The 18,196-nt window shown below is 35.9% G+C and overlaps 2 protein-coding genes across 5 annotated transcripts in view; both read right to left on the reverse strand.

Annotated features, from left to right (window-relative positions):
* Positions 1–18,196, reverse strand: part of LOC108043928 — a 183,806-nt gene that overhangs the window by 21,818 nt on the left and 143,792 nt on the right.
* LOC108049517 (PAX-interacting protein 1-like) overlaps positions 1–18,196 on the reverse strand; it is a 73,935-nt gene that overhangs the window by 12,476 nt on the left and 43,263 nt on the right. For 2 of the 4 annotated variants that reach the window (XM_044459811.1, XM_044459812.1), the window contains one exon: positions 4,217–4,255. The exons of the other annotated variants lie outside the window; for them this stretch is intronic. In XM_044459811.1, coding sequence (XP_044315746.1) covers positions 4,217–4,255 — 39 coding nt within the window. The remainder of the gene's footprint in view (positions 1–4,216; positions 4,256–18,196) is intronic. 4 annotated transcript variants of the gene reach the window in all.

Consider the following 18,196-nt stretch of genomic DNA (forward strand, 5'->3'; position numbering starts at 1 on the left):
TTGTTTATTTAATCGTATTTTATGATGAGCAGTTCCTTGTAGATTATGTGAGAAATTCTCTGCTCGATGACTTTCTCTCACTTCTATTTTGCTTTTCTAATTTTCCTTTTTTTAATTTCTTCCCAATTTTGTTATTTTCGTCCCCTTAAAAATGATATAAATATCATTCACACTTGCACCTTACCGACAGATGCACATGCATACACACCCTCCTAAGTGTTTGGCATGCATATTTAATGCCAGTTTATGCACTTCCCTTTGAGACGTTGCAATTTATTGATTTAGTTCGTGTTTTATTAAATTTCCTACTTTTTCTTCATTTTATAGGTCCATGACAGGCTTTTGGCTTGAATAAATGATGATGCTGCCAATGTTGAAGGGCTTAAAATTCATGACTAAGGGAGCATTAACATTTTGAAAGTTTCTCGAGAATTTGGTGTGCACTTTAGGAATATCAAATGGAAGGGGGAAGGCTAAAGTCAAAGTCAATTGTCTTTGGTTTTGGTATTTAGGGTTCGTTGGCTGGGCTTACCGCTCATCTTTTGAATTTTGAATTCAATTATTTCCCCCAGGCTATTATTGGGTTTTTGATAATTTCCGCTTAAGCCATTTCATTAGCAACCGAAACTTTTCAACCCCGCCATTCCTTCTTCTAATTTTTTACTTATTGTCAACAGTTTTTGTGAACCGAACTTCTGCCGCAGCCTCTTATCAGTGGTATGTTTTCTCGAGAGGAGAACACATCCCCAGTTTATCGTACATTAAGCCCGTTTGATAAGTGCTCAGTCTGTTTTCCTTATATCTTCCCAGAGCGCTAGCACTTTGAACTCTGTTTGAGGTTTGCCCTGTACAATTTTCTTTTAGTTTTTCAGCTTGGAGTTTGTGGTTACCCTTTTTTCCTGCTTTTCAGAGATGTTTGCTGCTCCTAATTGAATGGCCCCACAGTCTTACAATTACATGCTACTCTGTGAATGCAATTCATATTCCCCTTCCTTGCACCTCCACCTCCTCCGCTTTTCCCCGCCTAATTTTCCCCTTGTAGTTGCCGCTTTTCCCGCCCTAATAGAGGCTAATGAACTGCGGCTGCGGATTGGGAGGGGAAACTCCATGAAGGAGGCGAATCTCAGACCAGGTAGATTGTGTGTACATAAACCTAATTAGTGAGGTGAAGATGATACATCCAATTCAATTGCGGTCTGAGTCCTGACATTTGTGGAGACGGGGCAAAACTTAATGAAATTATTTTATCAAATAGACATTAGTCCGTCAAGAAATAAATAATCAAACATTTGTATTGGACAAAATTTTGAAAACTAAAACTTGATAGATGGAAAATATTATTAAGACATATTAATGCATAGAATTCTGAAACGCCAATAGCAATTTGGGTTTGTTAATAAATAAATAACAATTATTAGAAAGAATGGGTTTTACAAAATAATTGTAATTGTTTGAAATATCACCAAATCGTACTTAAATAATATCTTTGGTGATATTAAAACAACGAGTCACATTGGATTCGCGGTGCTGAGGAAATTAAAAATTACTTTGTTTTGCCTTTCTAAAACATTTAACTTTTTTAAAACTTAACTTTTAAAACAATATCCCCGAAAGCATTAATCCGAACGATTTGAAAAAATCTATTTTTATTTTTATTGTGAAACCCAAGTAACAATAACTCGTGAAATTGTCTTTAACAATTGCTCACCTAAGCTTAATAACAACAGTCAGCCATAAAGAAAAATAAAATAAATCAATTAAATTCCATGCTGGCAGCAAACAAAATCTGCGACACATAAACATTTAATAATTAATCTTTGTTGCACAAATGTTTGCATTAAATTAAAATGGCAAGCGTCTGCATAACATTTATAAAAGCAAATCCAAACAATTGAAAGCCGTTACGAGGTTTTTGCGGATCGCAAATTGAATTTGATGTTCGGAGGACATTTTAATATTTGTTTCAAATATTTTCGCTGATACTTAAATGGTTTTTTTGTGCGCATTTAGTGTCAGACCCATTTGCATATGCATATGAACAATAAAATCCGATTGTTTCGACGGGCTTTTGTTTTTTTTGCGGGACAAATAAATGGCATTTACTGCTATCTATGCGTATTTAGGTTCAGTGTGGTTTGTTGACGGGTCATTTGGGTGAATCCCTCTAGGAAAAACAAAGCCACAACAACACAAACATTGACCCACATTTCAATTTATTTTATTTGCTGCGGGTGTCGTTGTGGCGCATTCGTGATTTGTGCGAGAAAAACACAAATGAAAGTCATAAATTGTAGTCCAACATGGCCCTTTTTCCCATTTCCCATTTCCCGAACCCATCTCGTCCAGGCTTCCTCTAAATAGATGTGGGTCACAGGGTAAGTAATGTACGTAATGTAGTAATCGTAGGATATGGCCATGGAGGCCCAAAGTCATTCGCCAGTCAAATCAGCGTCAAGTTCGCGAGCCAACGTTTCAATTAAAGTAAGTTCGCGGCAAATGATTCAGACTGTAAGACTGTCGGCAGACGGGAGCCAGACAAGTCACGTTTTCTTTTCCAGCGCCAAGAGCTATATATGGAAATGAATCGGTCGGGCTTTATACCCTACATGGAAGTGGGTCGAACGCAAGTCTTGCATTGAGTTAGATTCGGTGATGGAGAGCGGAAGTCTTGCTTTGTTTGTTTGGAAATTATAGTCACTAATGTATAAACATATGGGCATTTTACAGAACCATTTGTAACTCGTTTCAAAAACTTTAAAAGAACATGGATGATTAATAACTTTGAAAAAAGAATATTGTTTGTGTGACGAATATTTATGAATATCATTTTGAATTGTATTTACATTTGAACTTCTATAACCCAAACTTCCCCAACTTAAAGTAGTATTATTTACTATTAGAAATTTAACTCGAAGTTTCCATAACTCAAAATGCTTGTTGAAGTCGGGAAGTTCAAAAACACAAGTTTTATTGTGTTATTCTATATTTCTTGTGGTTAGTCTCATTCTTCTTTATTTATATGAGCTCTGTGACTAAGAATTCATGTTCGAGGGCATTCAAATCTTCCCCATAGATTTCTCCCCTCATTTTCCGATGATTTTGCATGGCAGTCGGCGGCAGTCGACGCCAGTTTTTAATTGAATATTCAAAGCACAGACTTTGCATCGGCATGGCGCACATCGAATTGATGGACAGGTCTTTGCTGGGTGCGACTCTGTTCAAATAGAGATCCGTTCTCTATTCAGTGTGTAAATATTTGCAAAGCGATTGCAGATGCAGTGGGAGATGGGGACTGGGGATTGGGATCTGGTTGTCGATCGTGGCTGTTGATGGTTGACCAACAAATTGGTCACGATCGTTAAGCAAGACGCCTATTGTAATTGTTCGGAATCGGAATCGGAATCGTTTGCAGGTCATCCACCCGGGACTCAGCAGATGCATTTACAATTTATGTGCACATAGACGATCGCCGTGATGATGGGGGCGTATATGCATGAGGCAAGTTCAATGCAACGGAAGTGCCGGCGATTGTCAGGAGTGGTTGCGATGCGGTTTCGGTGTGGTTTCAGTTCAATTTGCGTGTCTATATTTTACATGACAAATCTACAGGCATTGACTAGGCACTTTTATAAAAATGGGCACGCTAAGCACTGCCGAACAATTTTCATTTATTAAACAATTTTTTTAAACAACATCCTAACGACGACTTTTATGTATCTAGTAAATTAAATGTATAATATCCCCAAAATGTACGGTGCTGTGAAGAGATAAATGTATTACTTATTATATTTTATCTGATAAAGCCGATAGAAAACGCAATAGTTACAATCAACATTTGATCAATACCCTCAACTTTTCTCAATTCATTTATACCCTTGCGGGTATTATTATCTAAGCAATACTACCTATATCATATTGCTGCCATAAAAACAATCGGACAATTACAATACAAGCAAACCTCTGTTGTTTTAAGCGCATAGGCATCCAACCCCAGATATAGTTATTTTTTAAATTCTGAAATATTATTTTAATATTACTAAAAGCGGATTCTAGGTTTAGGGTCAAAAGCCCGCCGGTTTCTTTGCTTTTAGGCGCATTGTATTCAATGAATCGTTTTCATTATACAAATTGCTGGTGTATCCGCTATTATTTTGACCGCAACTGTCTACAAGAAAACCGCCATGTGGGAGGGTTTTATGTTGGTGGCGGTACTTACTTGGTCGCCGTTGTCTTCTAATGTCTTAGCCGCACTTACCTGCAACGAAAAGAGGAAGAAGAAAAATTATTTCAGTTGCACTTGAGTTCGGTTCAGATGTTAGTCCGTGGGCGGATCGAAACAAAGTTGCAATTGTCTGAGCCGGAGTTCTGTAACATTTCTGCCACTTGCTAATGTGAGGCAGCCATTCAACCATTCAGTCATTTGGCCTGGCCAAAGTTTCCACTCTTTTTAGGAGAGCATAAAAAAGTTACTGCCAGTAGTTAAGCCCGAAGACAAAACCGAGTTGGCTAACAAGCGTCGAGATATCGGGGAGTGTGTTGCTTACATTAAATCAAAATTGGTAGCAGGAGTGTGAGTTCGGAAAGCACGTGGAAAAGGCGAATTACAAAGTCATAATAGGAACTCTATGTATCAGAGCAGAACTTGTCTAAACCAAATATAAGTTAAATGTATAAATATTTACAAAATAGTTATTTGATAATTAAGCAGGGGTGGCTCAGAATACACCTCACCTTTGATTCCGCAAAAATTTATGAATCAGGGACTACTGATGAAGATCTTTCACTAAATACTCCTATAGAACATAGCTACATTTCTTTACAAAAACATTGTTATGGGAAATGAGGAAGGATTGTCTTTCGCTGATAACTCAAAGAAAATTTTAAAACTATTTGGAAATAAATGCTTCGAAGTCAAATAGCTGTACATGGCCATGTCGCTAAGGAATGTTTCAATTTTTTTAGCTTAGGTGTTCATTTTTTCAGATCGCAATTCGAAAGCTGCGATCGCAAATCTATTAGAAGATAATCATTTGATAAATTAAAAAATTTAAAATTTATTTTCTGCTCAAAGAAGTAAGAACAATGCGTAACAAATATAAGGATATTGTAAATTGCATTAGCAGAACATTTTAAAAAGGTTTGTCAAAATTGCATTCGCCATCCTGACAACTTTTCTTTAAAGAGTTCATGTTCGTTGTCATGATTTCGATTTGATAAAAAGGGAAAGCTTTTTATATAATTAAATAATATAAAAACACTCAACAGTGACAAGTATTCAATTATATTTCCATTATAGCTCAAATTCTACACAACCTGCACCGATAACCCATAGTTTTGTTTAAATTTGCAAAACACACTGCCGCCTAAGGTTTTCCCATCCTTTGTTTTTTTTCCATACGAATCTCCATGTAGCCATAATCATCTTTTACTCAAACATTGCAGAAAGCCAAATCAAATGTGGGTGTGCCTTGTTTCCCGTCTCTTTCTTTCTCTATATTGACTGTCTTCTTTTATTGGTGCGTGTGCGCTATTGCAGCAACCTGCAACTTGTTGAGTCACTGGGGTGTTTAGTATTCAAGTGACGGCCCCTAATGAATAACGAGCCATCAATCATGGGTCGAACTACCAACAAACCGTCTAACAATATCGAGCGAGACCTGTCTGTCCCAGCGGCAACATGTTGCTGGTGGGCAGCAACAATATTGCTGGGAGGATCTAGGTGGTAAATGATAGATTAATCAGATATGACGATTTTTCTATCGTTAATAAGCTTTAACTGATTTTTGTTCCACTTTTCAGTTCCACCTATTTGTTGTTACAGTAAAGGTAATGGTTTAAGAAAACCTTAGCAGTTATTCCTTAGTTGGCACTACCGATAGTATCGTATCATGTCATCTCTAATTAATGAATTTTAGTCTTATGACAAGTGAAATGGCCTTCCGATCACCCCGCAAAAGTTTTTGAAATTGGCAAAAGCTGTCAGGCCAAATATATATATTTTATTTGTTGCTCCTGTGCAACTTTCACCCAAGCGTTTAATCTCCTTTTTCAAACACAAAAAATGCATTTTTCCGTGGGTGGTCTGCAGCCATGCCTTAATTTAATTAGTGCAAAGAAGAGATTGCCACAGTGCACAATTGAAATAGTTTTCAATCAACAAAAAAGTCAATTAATACGCTATAAATGCCACTAACACACTAACACATGCCGCTCCAATTTTAGCTTGGTTTTTCCAGCTAAATGATTTTTAATTGCTCAGACATTCGCGAAGCAACTAGCAAAAAAATCCTAGACAATTGGACAACTACCAAATGAACAAAAATAGTTGATTTTGCTAATTGCACAGCAGATTTTTTTCATAGCTTATATGTTTTTACTTGAGATTAAGCTGCATAGTTGTTTAGCTTTGGTTTGTAGTTATTTTGTAATGATTTATAGGCTGTTAAGTAAAACGAAAACTATAATTAGAAATTTTCTGAGTTTTTCTTTTCCAAATGTCTCATATACAAATATTTTATCAGCTCAAAACTTTAATTCCTGTAATTATTTAAAATTTGACTTCCTAATCTTTAGATTGATTGACTCCAACGCGTACCCACAATTTTTTTGTGAAAATTATTCCTTCAATTTAGGAGTCATTGGTGTCAACTGGTGAATAATGTTTTCTTCAATTTTAAAAAACCGTTTAGAAAGTGCGTTTCTTGCAACGCCTCCAGTTTTTTTTTTGCGGGTGCCAAGCCCCAAAATCACATTCAATTATTCCCTTCACACCAAACGAATTATGCAAAAGTGTCACAGCCATTAGTGAACACCCTACTTCTCTCCCGTTCCTTATTTTTCTCTAGGGGAACCAGAACAGGATCCGAATTCCAGCCAGAGAAATGCCCCCCGCTTCACTAAAAGAGATGTGGGCACGCGACAATTAGCACATCATTCACACATGTGTGACAAAGGCAGAGAAATGGTGAAAAGGGGGGGTGGTGACAGCGGGAAGCGGAAGGGGAAGGGTGGGAGAATCGGAGAGAGAGAGGCAGTGAGAATCCGCTCTGTGTGCGTGTCGCTCTACCGAGAAATGGAGCATTTTATGCTCCAATAAAAATAATTAAGTGGCGTAATTGATAATGACTTTTTTTGTTTTTTGTTTGGCGTGAGTTTTATTTTTCGTGTCATAATTTTGTGAATTTATGGCATCATTTTTAAAGGCGTTACCAGCGTTTTTTCATGTCTTTATTGTTTGTGCGCTTCGTCAGAAGCGTGACAATTTTATAATCGATGATGATAAGCAAAAGGCAAGTGTGTTTTGGAGAATGTGGATGCAAATGAGCGCCCAGCTGATTAGCTGAATGTTTGTCGGAGCTTCTGAACGAAAGTGCAAGTGATAGAGCCGATTTCACTAAGTTTCCAAAGATTAGTGTGTTTATACCCGTTACTCGTAGAGTAAAAGGGTATATTGTATTCGTGCAAAAGTATGTAACAGCTAGAAGGAAGCGTTTCCGACCCTATAAAGTATATATATTCTTGATCAGGATCACTAGCCGAGTCGATATAGCCATGTCCGTCTGTCCGTCTGTCCGTCTGTCTGTCCGTATGAACGCTGAGATCTCGGAAACTATAAAAGCTAGAAGATTGACATTTTGCATGTAGATTTAAGAAGTTCCTACGCAGCGCAAGTTTGTTTCAAAATGGTGCCACGCCCCCTTTAACGCCCACAATCGCTTATATACGATTTTAAAAATTTAAATATTTCGGAAAAGTAAAAATGCAGTTTCATTGTATTTATCAATACCTATCGAAATGTAGAAGAAATTTTTCAAATCGGACCATTCGTTAAAAAGTTATGCGTGATCAAAGTTTCTATCTCCATCTCCCTCGCACTCCCTTTACCTGAGTAACGGGTATCTGATAGTCGGGGCATCCGACTATAGCGTTCTCTCTTGTTTGAATTAATTTTACGCAAGGACCGAAATGTATTTTCATTAAAATATAGTTGTAAAATATTTCGAGTCAATTGAGGGAATCCACAAATCTTTGAAAATATGTATAGAACATTGTTAGGATATTTTTCTCGTAAGAATTACTGCTACCTCTTTTTTTGGCAATATATCAACAAGAAATGGTAGGGAAACTAGTACAATAAATACAATAAAATTTGTTATTATTATTCGGTCATAATAATAAGTTCGAGGTTCAAAAAACGAAATAATAATGTTTTGAAAACATGCCGAATTTCGGTCACCGATTTCAGAACTAGCTTAAAGTTTATACTTTTCGACTATACCAATTAATCACTTTCCACTGTTCCCTAAAACATAGTTAAATAAAATTAATAAATATAATTTTAATATTAGGAAGCCATCAAAATGTATAACCTTAAATAATATAGCTTCAACTCAAGGTAAGTCCCTTTGCAGCGCACTGTGTTCTTTTAATTTATGTTGTGTTGGGCAGCAATCTTTATTCACGCTTTCAATACTGGCAACTTCAACAAGCTCATAGATCACTTTAATGGCATTCGGTCTGGGCACTCCGTCTCTTTCTGAGCCCAATTGTCCGTCTCTTTCTCCGGTTCTTATTTAAAGTGCTCGCCCTCTCTGTTTTAGCCATCAATGAAGGCCGCCTCTTTCACATTGGTAGGCAGTCGAGTGGGGCGGTGGGCGGTGGGCGTGGTAAAAGTTCAACAGTTCGACGGAGCTCTTGATACTTTTTATGTTCTCGTTGTCAATGCACGTTGCACTCTCCGCTTGTCAATGACAGAGCTTGAACAAGTTTTTTCTTTCGCCAGCACTTTTTATCCAATTTTCGATTTTGACTTAGTCGGTGTGTGTACAACTGTACAACAAACAGGAATCATGTTGGGAATTGTTGATGCACTCGAGATACTCGAACTTGCAAAAAGGAAAAGTGAATCAGGATGGCAACCGGGCGAAAATCCAACTAAATCAATGTTGAAGTCTGAATAGCAGATAGCATGAGCAGAAATGAGGTTAAAATTGCTGATGTCTTGAATTCGAATAGAGAGAAAAATTCGGAGTCCTGATAGCCATAACAAAGTCTAATACAATTGAAACAAGTAATTTACTTTGCTTTTAAGAAGAAAATCATAAATTATAAGCATTAAATTAAAATAAAAATAATTTGAAGCACAGTAGTTTTTTTTCTTTACAGAAAACCTATGAAGTAATTTGTTGTAGGACGTAAATTCTTTATACCAGCTATGCTGTACAATTAATTATTACAATTACAAATCCTTAAAATGTATTTTCCATTCCTTTGTTTGAGGTTCCACTAATCAAATCGCTTTTTAAACCTATTTATAAACAGTGCTGCACTAAAACAAGGGGAAATTACATCGAAACCACAAGAAGTTTCATTTTTTATTGAGGAGCGCCGCTTAATTCATTGAATATTTCCATTGTTTTGCTTAATATCCCTTCCAAAACGGAAGGTCAAACGGACAAACACTAATTAGCAACGCCCACTTTCTGTTTCCATTGGATCTATTTCAAAATGTATCTGACGAGTGCATAACCTTTCCAGTGCCCACTCACCGTTCGATTTCATTTTGGATTACGCTTTTATTGATTATAAGCACTTGTGTTCAACTCGAGTTGTGTTTACTTTTGTTTGTTTATAGTAAATTTGTAAAACCCTTGAACAAAAAAGAAGGCATTAAATCTCCCAGCATAACGAATGTAGCAAGATAAAAGCACAGTCAGTGGTGTGTCATCAGTTAAGTACCTTTGTTTTGTATTTAAAGTTCAGTTTTTGGTCAATATCTGAAGTTGGAAGATAGAAAAATACATAAAAATGTTATCAAAAAATAACAAGCTAATAAAATAACAAACTAATATTTTTTGATAACATTTTTATGTTAGTTAGCAAGGCCAAGAACTAGGAATATATAGGAAAATATATTTTCTTCAGCGAATAATAATAATAATAATGAAGGCCTCTCCATTTTATTACGTTCTTTAACATCTTCCCAAAATATCACTTTAATGACAGCAGCACGCAATGAGCCCAGATCTCGACCTTTTTTATTCCCACCCTATTATTATCATATCAAAAGTCAATGATATCCCGCTCGAAACACGGTCAAGCCCCATGGAGTTCATAATCATTTGAATTGCTGACCTCCACATATCGACACTGAACTCATCACCATAAGCCGAAGCACGAACTCCGAACTCTGTCCCCTTGGTGCCACTCCTTTGATCAATTAGAAGGAGTGAGACCTGCACTTGGCTTATGTCAAATGCACTTTATCCACACTCATAAATATTTCTGGAGTATTAAAGGTTCAACATTAATACAATGCATGATGAGGTTAGAATTCTTTCCCTAAAAGTTTAATATTACAAACGAAATTGTTTTTAAAACATTAGCTTAAAAATTAATATTTATGAAATGTATTTATGATAAAGAATATAACGTGCGGTCATATAAGGTTACTTTCACATACTTTCAGAAGTCGATTACTTCTCCGACATTAAGTATAAAAGTTTTGTAAATCAAAACGTTTTTTCGAGTGTGAACTAACGTGGCGCCTCAAAAACAGAGAGGGAATGCTAGAAAGGGGCACAGGGGGGATTTCCATTAGAGACACGCAACGAGGGAAAATCGGGAAAAGTCGTTGCAGAGCAGAAACGCAGGGAGACACGAGCGCCGTCTACAATTTGTTTGAAGACACTGTGTGTGACACACTTCAAGTTGTCAGCATTTGATGGCTCACGGTGGCACTCAAAAGCCAGCAAGCCACTCCCATTCCCTCTCGAATCTGCCCCTTTCAGACCCAATTAAGCAATTTGTGGTCGACCATCACATGAAACACGCACACTGACCATTGGCATTCAGGAGAAGAAAACCTATAATCTTTTATATGCCATTAATGGCCAAACAATTATATTTATATTTTACTAGCGATAATAAAAACAATTTTCCCTTCGGGTCACAACACTAGTTGACATTTTCTATTATTTCACATTTTTTTATGCGATCGTTTGACTTCTGTGGCTAAGCATGAAAGTAAGGGTTTTATGGCCGTTTACTAGATAAGTAATAGTTGTGGATATGAATGTTTTTATGGAGCTCAAAATGGGGTGGGAAAATGGGTCAAAGATCTCGAAAGATATGAAATTTGATAGAGCTGTAAACCGATTTGGAGTATAAGCCAATAGAATAGGGTTCGGCTTTCAGAGTGAAAGTGGTTGATAATTAAATTATGTTGAAAATATGTTAACAGTAATTTTATGGGGGCCAAATATTTTCAAGGTTTTTTTTACAAATGTTTCTCAAGGGCTTATTATTTATTACTTTATCTGCGCATATTGTGTATTGATTTCGCGTACTTCGAACCCATTTAATTTACACCCCACAGATTTTGAACTTTACGGGCATTCTCTGACAATTATGGGTTACTTCACCCCTCAACGAAATCCACTCAGCCACTTTGGCGATTCGAGTTGCAAACTCCAACTTGAACTCAACCTGCTTGAGGCACGCTGAAGTCTGCTCCAAATTTATGGTTGCTTCTACTTAGCACAAGTCAGAAACGAAGCCGTCATAAATTTGGCCAAAGTATGACCCAGAAGTTGCTGCGGGGTGGATGATAATTTATTAGGGGAGGCGAGAGGCGACTTGGCCCGATGATTTAATTAAGCTGAGAATTAAAAACACGACTAGGCGCCGAGAGCAAAAGTAGGAAAAAATGGAAAATGAAGCAAAATAACAAGTTTATCTGACAGATACAAGACAAGAAGTCAACATGTGGTGGAGAGTTCAGAGCAGGCCACCCATCAACGGGCTGTCAGTTAGTCATCTCGTGGATTACTATCTGCTTCGCTTTTTGCAGCAGACATAAATTCAGTTAGCTGCACTGCATACGAAAGTATCTTGTAGTGCGTTCTTGGTTGATTCGTTAGAAGGCAACTTTATGCGGCTGACTAAACAACCGACTGGCGAAATGACTGCTGGAATGCCCGACCGAATGACTCAATGCGTGTGCACTTGGCAATTGCCTGTGTAGGGGCCTCGCTCCCCATTTATTCGGGCATCCAAGTATCTGTGTATCTCTCGGATGCAATCTGTAAGTCCCCGTTGGCAGCTCAAACATTGTTTCCCACTCTCTCCCTTTCTCTTTCGACCGCCCGCATATTCAATCAGTTTATGTCAGTCGAAAGATTTGACGAGGGCTTCAATTCTTATTTCTTGTTTTTGTCGCTTTTCGGCAGTCAATTAAATTTCCCCAGAAATTCAATAACCAAGTCCAATGGAATTATGAAGAGGGCAACTTGTCACCGCATAGTTAGGTTTAGTCGGGGAAATCGGGGAGAAAGGGTTATGGTTATTACAAGCAGGGCGGTGTGAATTAATTTAGGGAAATCCTATTTTTGTGGTACCAACTATGCCGTGGTTCTGCGTCTTAAATAAATTATATGTATTCTAAATAGAAAATTACTCATCTGTTTTACCAGCGATTTAGCTTATGAAATATTAAATCACTCCTAACCCTAAGTTTAAGCAAAGATTATACAATATATTACAAATATATATTCATATGTACGATATGTCGACAAAATCATTTTTAATTTGGAATTCCAGCGAGATGCATTCTGAATTTTATTCTATGTTTTGGTTTTATTTTTTGTTACTAATTAATAAAAAATGTTGGCTTCCCAAACGCGGCAATCGTTTTAAAAAAATCATTTAAAATGTTTTGCATTAGTTTAAAAATCGGTCTCCTTTATTTTATAAACTACATTGAATACCGAAATAGCGTTAGGATACGAATTAATCAAACAAATTTCAAAGGGAAAGGACATTCATCCATAAATTCTCGGACTTATTTTGTTATTTTCATCACTTTATGCTACGCAACTCGTTTGCCTAATCCCTTTAATAATATTATTTTTCAACTCAGCTACCTTTTTCCCATAAAATTCTTTGAATTTCTTTCTGTAATTTGTCCCCTCAAGCAGAAGAATCGGAAAACCCTCGACGATGAATGATGTCTCGATTTTCGGATTGGCTTCATTTGGTTGCCCAACATGCGCATTGTTAGGCTTCATTAACTTTTGCTCGGCGATTGAGACATTTGCACTCAGTTGGAACATTTGAAGAGCAATCGTTAGCTGGGCATATTTAGTGGCTTGCCAACCGTTTTTTTTATACATTTTCAGGGTGAATTTTTTCCTTTATTTTTGTTTTACCTTTTTGTTCATCCTCAATCATTTCTTCTCACGTTGTTTATTTCGATAAATAGATAGGATTTCTTCTTCCGGTTGTTTATTCGGTCAATCGCTTTGTTTATAAGTTCTAGAGCTGTACAATTGTTTACAAGTGTTAATTGCAAGTAAAAAGTGCCACTTGCACTTGGAAACAACTGGTGCAGTAACGTGAATGCATGGTATTGGAAATATGAAGGGAAGCAAGTGGAATTCGGGGCATTGAACTCAAGTCGATGCACACAGATATACTCGATTCAAGGTGAAATTCACCGACTAAGGTAAACCAAACAAAACAATGCAACACAGGTTATTCATATTTTCTCCATCTGAACAATTCTTACTGGGGGAATTCCTGTTCAGCACTATTAAAAAAACATTTTCTTTCTTCACTATAAAAAAAACATGGTAGATAGATTTATTTTATGTAATAACGTTCTGGAGAAATCTAACCTCGGGCAGAACATTAAGTCCACGTTTTTAAGCAAGCCTTGTCTGAACAGCTTTTAACAATTACGTTAAGCCTAACAAAAGCATTAAAATAGTTTTTTTTGGTTAAAACAAATCTTTACTTTTGTTAAAATTAGGGTCAACTTCACCCTTGTCACACCTTAACTTATTTTAAAAATCTTTTTGAAGTTTCGGGCTAACATTCTGACCCTTAACAGCTCTTAACATAGCTTCTACTGAAGTTGAAAAAATGTAATGTAACGAGCAAATCAATTATTTCAATGGTTCACAAATTAAATAGACAATTTGTTTAAAAGTAATAAAAGTTTGTTTTTCGGTTAAGTGAGACTTTTTGATTAAGGAAATGACTATAAACTTTTTTTGCATTTTTTGCCTGCTTCTTGCCAGGACACCAATATAAATTAGCTGCCGGTACCTATTTATAAAATTTGATAAATAAATTTATATTACTATATTCTGCATAATAGGAAGTCCTTTAATATCGAAAAAAAAGATACAATAAGATACAGCGATATATTAGTTGTGGCTAACCAGACCTTTCTTGTTAACAATAAAACTCTTTTGTAAATAATGAAAACGTCTTTGTTGATTTCGATCCACATTATATTATTGTTTATTCTCAATTTGTAAGCCCTTTATTCTGTTTTTGAAGACGAGCACTTGCCGTATTTTATCAAACAATTATACAATTATTTATAGAACAATGATGTTGTATGTGTAAACACAAATCAATTGGGGCGGGGACCATAACCAATTTGTGTGAGTTTGTTGCCAAAGAAAGCAAAGAAAGGCCTACAAAGCAAGTTGGTAACGTCAAGACCACACAGCCGAAAACTCCAACATTTGAGGCGACTTCGCCTTGATTAATGGCCCAATCCGGCAAAAAACCGAAAAAGAAAAGTATACATCTTTCGGGGAAAATTGAAAAGCCAATCGCACGGACGGAATTTTACGGGGTTTGTATTGATATTGTCGGCTAAACAAAACAGCTCCATACAAATGATGTGTCAGTGGTGCCGCTCAAATTCGACAAGGCAATCAAAACGAAGTTACCTCCGATTCAGAGGAGTCATTAATCACCAAAAGTCCCAGGAAAATCAGACGGGCACCCAGTAACTGGAGTACCAGAAAGCAGTGTAAAAACGAGAACAAAAAGAAAGACGATTTAAAATAAATTAATAGTGGTATGTACTCAAAGGAGGGGATTGGATTCTTTGGCTGGGGCCGTTCCAATGTTTAATTAGCTTGCAGAACAAAAGCCAAGCGGAGGGAGATATATAGCTATACTTGACTGTTGTTTTCTTGCCAAAGTGTCTGAAAGTCAGGTTTAATAAAAGCGACAAGCCAACAACTTTGTGTATATGGCAGATAGTAAAAAATTTGTGTAGGGGTACAGCTATAGTTCGTTAAATTCAGTCTTAAAACTGAAAATATGTATAAATATTTTGTGAGCTAATTTTAAATTTAATTAATAATTTAATAAAATTATGGAAAATTTGTAAATAATTAAACAATAAAAAACTAGACATCAATTATTTATATTTATTTTAAACAATATTATCAACAATATTATTTTTTTGATTACACACGTTAGCATCCGAACATTTTTATTTTCCAAATGCCCTTTTTCATGATATCTGTTTACTCATGAGTAAAAGTCCCATATAAAATTAAAATTTAAATATAAATATATATATATACATAATATTTTAAAAAGTTCTTAATTTTTGTTCTTTGGGATTTGGTAATTTTTATGGAATTATGGTTTTATATAGATAATTATAGAATTATAGCTCCTATAGATAAATTAAAAAAAAATAAAAAGGAAAAAAGTTTTATTTTGCCGTTTTTTGATTTATTAAAATATTCCTTTGAGATATAGTAATTAAATTAGTAAATACTATATTAGAATTAGGCTTTTGGTTTTGTCAAAATCGGACAACAATATCATATAGCTGCCATAGAAACGATGGCAAAATGCAACGCGAAATCGACAAAGCTTTTTTGTTTTCAGTAATATAGGCATAGTAATCGAAATGTAGTCGTTTTGTAATAACTGCAAGGGTTTTTATAACTGCAAGGGTTTTTATAACTGCAAGGGTTTCTTGTTTTATCTAATTTTGAAAATGTCATGCCCATTCATTACAATGTAAATACATTTTTTTCAAAAAATATTTGATTTTAAACATTTTATTAAATAGTCTTATAAATAGTACAACAATAAAGATTGTTAGTCCTAAAATCCGAATATAGAGGATAGTTTTCAGTAAAAGCCAAAACTTTTGCATTATGACCAAAAGCAGTGCAACGTTTTGTCCATTTTTGGCCTCAGTACGTTTATATAAAACAAAGAATAACCAAAAAGAGAAATGCAAAGTGAGCCAGACTCCCTCAGGCAAGACTTTTAAAGCTTCTCCACAATAAATACAAGCAACTCAGCTGAACAGGACTTCCCCTCCTCAACTGGCAAATAATTAAAATTGTGAGAAAACCAAAAAAATACACAAATTCGTGCAGAAAATAAACTAACAGAATATGGCATAAAGATTGTGTGGAAAACATAAACACAAATTAAATTCAAAGTGAGCGCAATGAGTAAAATAGCTCAAATGAAAAACGAGGACAGAAAATAAAACAGCGGAAAGCAAAAATTTAATTCTGCTCATGCCCAAGCACGAAACAAGAAAAATATAAAATCAGAAAGGAAAAGCGGAGTCGGAGGGATTTGGGTAAGTTGCTAAGGCCGCAGGCCAATTTTTGTGCGAAAACGATGGGGCAATGGGCGGTGGGCGGTGGGCGTGGCCGTCACACAAATTTTTAGTTAATTAAAACTAAAAGTGAAAACGCGCAAATTGCGGGTAATAAAAGCGCTTAAAACGACACGAGGGACACTAGAGGGTAAAAGGGAAAATGAGTGGAAGCGAAAAGAAGCGGGCAGTGTTGACTAAATGCAAATAACGATATACAACCAAAAGGGAAATATAACAGTGGGTAAAAGAAAGGAAATAGGCAACGAAAAATTTTAAAAGTTCTGCTAAAATATGTGATTTTTTTAAATATATGAAATTGATTTTATAATGCCCACAAATGATAAGAATAACCCCAGCTAAATTTAAACAATAATATTAAGCAAACTGGTCCTCATTTGGCAGATAACTTTAGCTAATACTCATACTTAAAATACCCCTAGACATTTATTTTTATAGTGTAAGGGCGAACTGAAATTTGTTGAAATAAATAAGAAAATATGCAGGCTGCTGTAGACGCAAAAAAGAAAGACCCAAAAAATGGAGAAAAGAGCGAGACCGAAAAACAAATGCAATTTACAATGCTAACACAAAATTTGGGTGAGGAACCGTAGAAAAAAACTAAATAGAAAGCAGCTACGAAAAAGGAAAAAATATTTTTTGAAGTAAAACGGACTGCATAAATAAAAAAAAAGTCGTTGCTAAGGAAAAGCTTGTGCGAAAAAAGTGCCATGCGAGAAGGGAAAACGAGTTGGGGAAATGCGTATATAGGGGATGGGGGTAGAAAATGCGAATTCTCGCTTTGTTTAGTTGCTGAAAAGCTGGACAGCTGGGCGCAACACAATGAGGAAGTAAATGGGGAAAACTGGAAAAATGTGCAAAATGAGGCGCCGCAAAAAACAAGCCGACTATTTAACAAAAGGCAAAATGCAGGCAAAAACGAAGCGATTCCAGGAGGGGGGTTCTTTGTTGTGTTTAAGGTGACAAAGAATTAGCAGGACTACAATAGGATGTTTTCCCTCAAAGGAAGGAAAGGGGAGATGTCAAACTTTTCCATTCAAAAATGATGGATGGTAAAGTTGGAAACAAATGCTATATATAAAACTATATATTTCATTCAATAAAATAACTTGTAAAGCTAACTAATTAGATTAAATAGGAGGTGTTCTTTATCTTGACACAGGAGTGGAACGGTATTATTTTACATTATGATACAAAAATGCAGATTGACACAAGAAAAACGAATTGAAGGACCTGGAAAGAGTTTTTAGAGCATTGGGTTTCTCTCTTTTTTTTCAAGAAGTGGTTACAAGAAGTGATTTTTAAATTCGTTTGGCTGACGATTTTTTTATTTGTTTCTATTTTACTTTTACTTTTACATTTCCATTTTCTATTGCTTTTCCTCTCTTTCTCTTTCTCTTTCTCGCTCTCATTTGCATGACAATTAGGTGAAAATGAGTTGAAACGCATGCCGCAAGGGAATCTGTGGAAATCCCAGTTTTAAAAAATGATTCCAATGGGGTGGTAATCCACCTACTCCATTTCGATCTTCACCCGCTCTCCGAAATTGTTTATCTTTCCTTAAAAATTAGAGCAGCTTTTCCTTGCGTTTTCCATGTTTCTTTCAATTGCACTTGTCGTCCCAAGAAGTGTTCCTCTGTGGAGGGATTGCCACATAATAAATTTCCTAAAAATAAAATATTGCGGAGGCAAAAACATTGCTAGAGGAAATTATGAAAAATGCCGAGTAAAGTG

Source organism: Drosophila rhopaloa, unplaced genomic scaffold, assembly GCF_018152115.1.
Source record: "Drosophila rhopaloa isolate 14029-0021.01 unplaced genomic scaffold, ASM1815211v1 contig_2, whole genome shotgun sequence".
NCBI classification, from domain to species: Eukaryota; Metazoa; Arthropoda; class Insecta; order Diptera; family Drosophilidae; genus Drosophila; species Drosophila rhopaloa.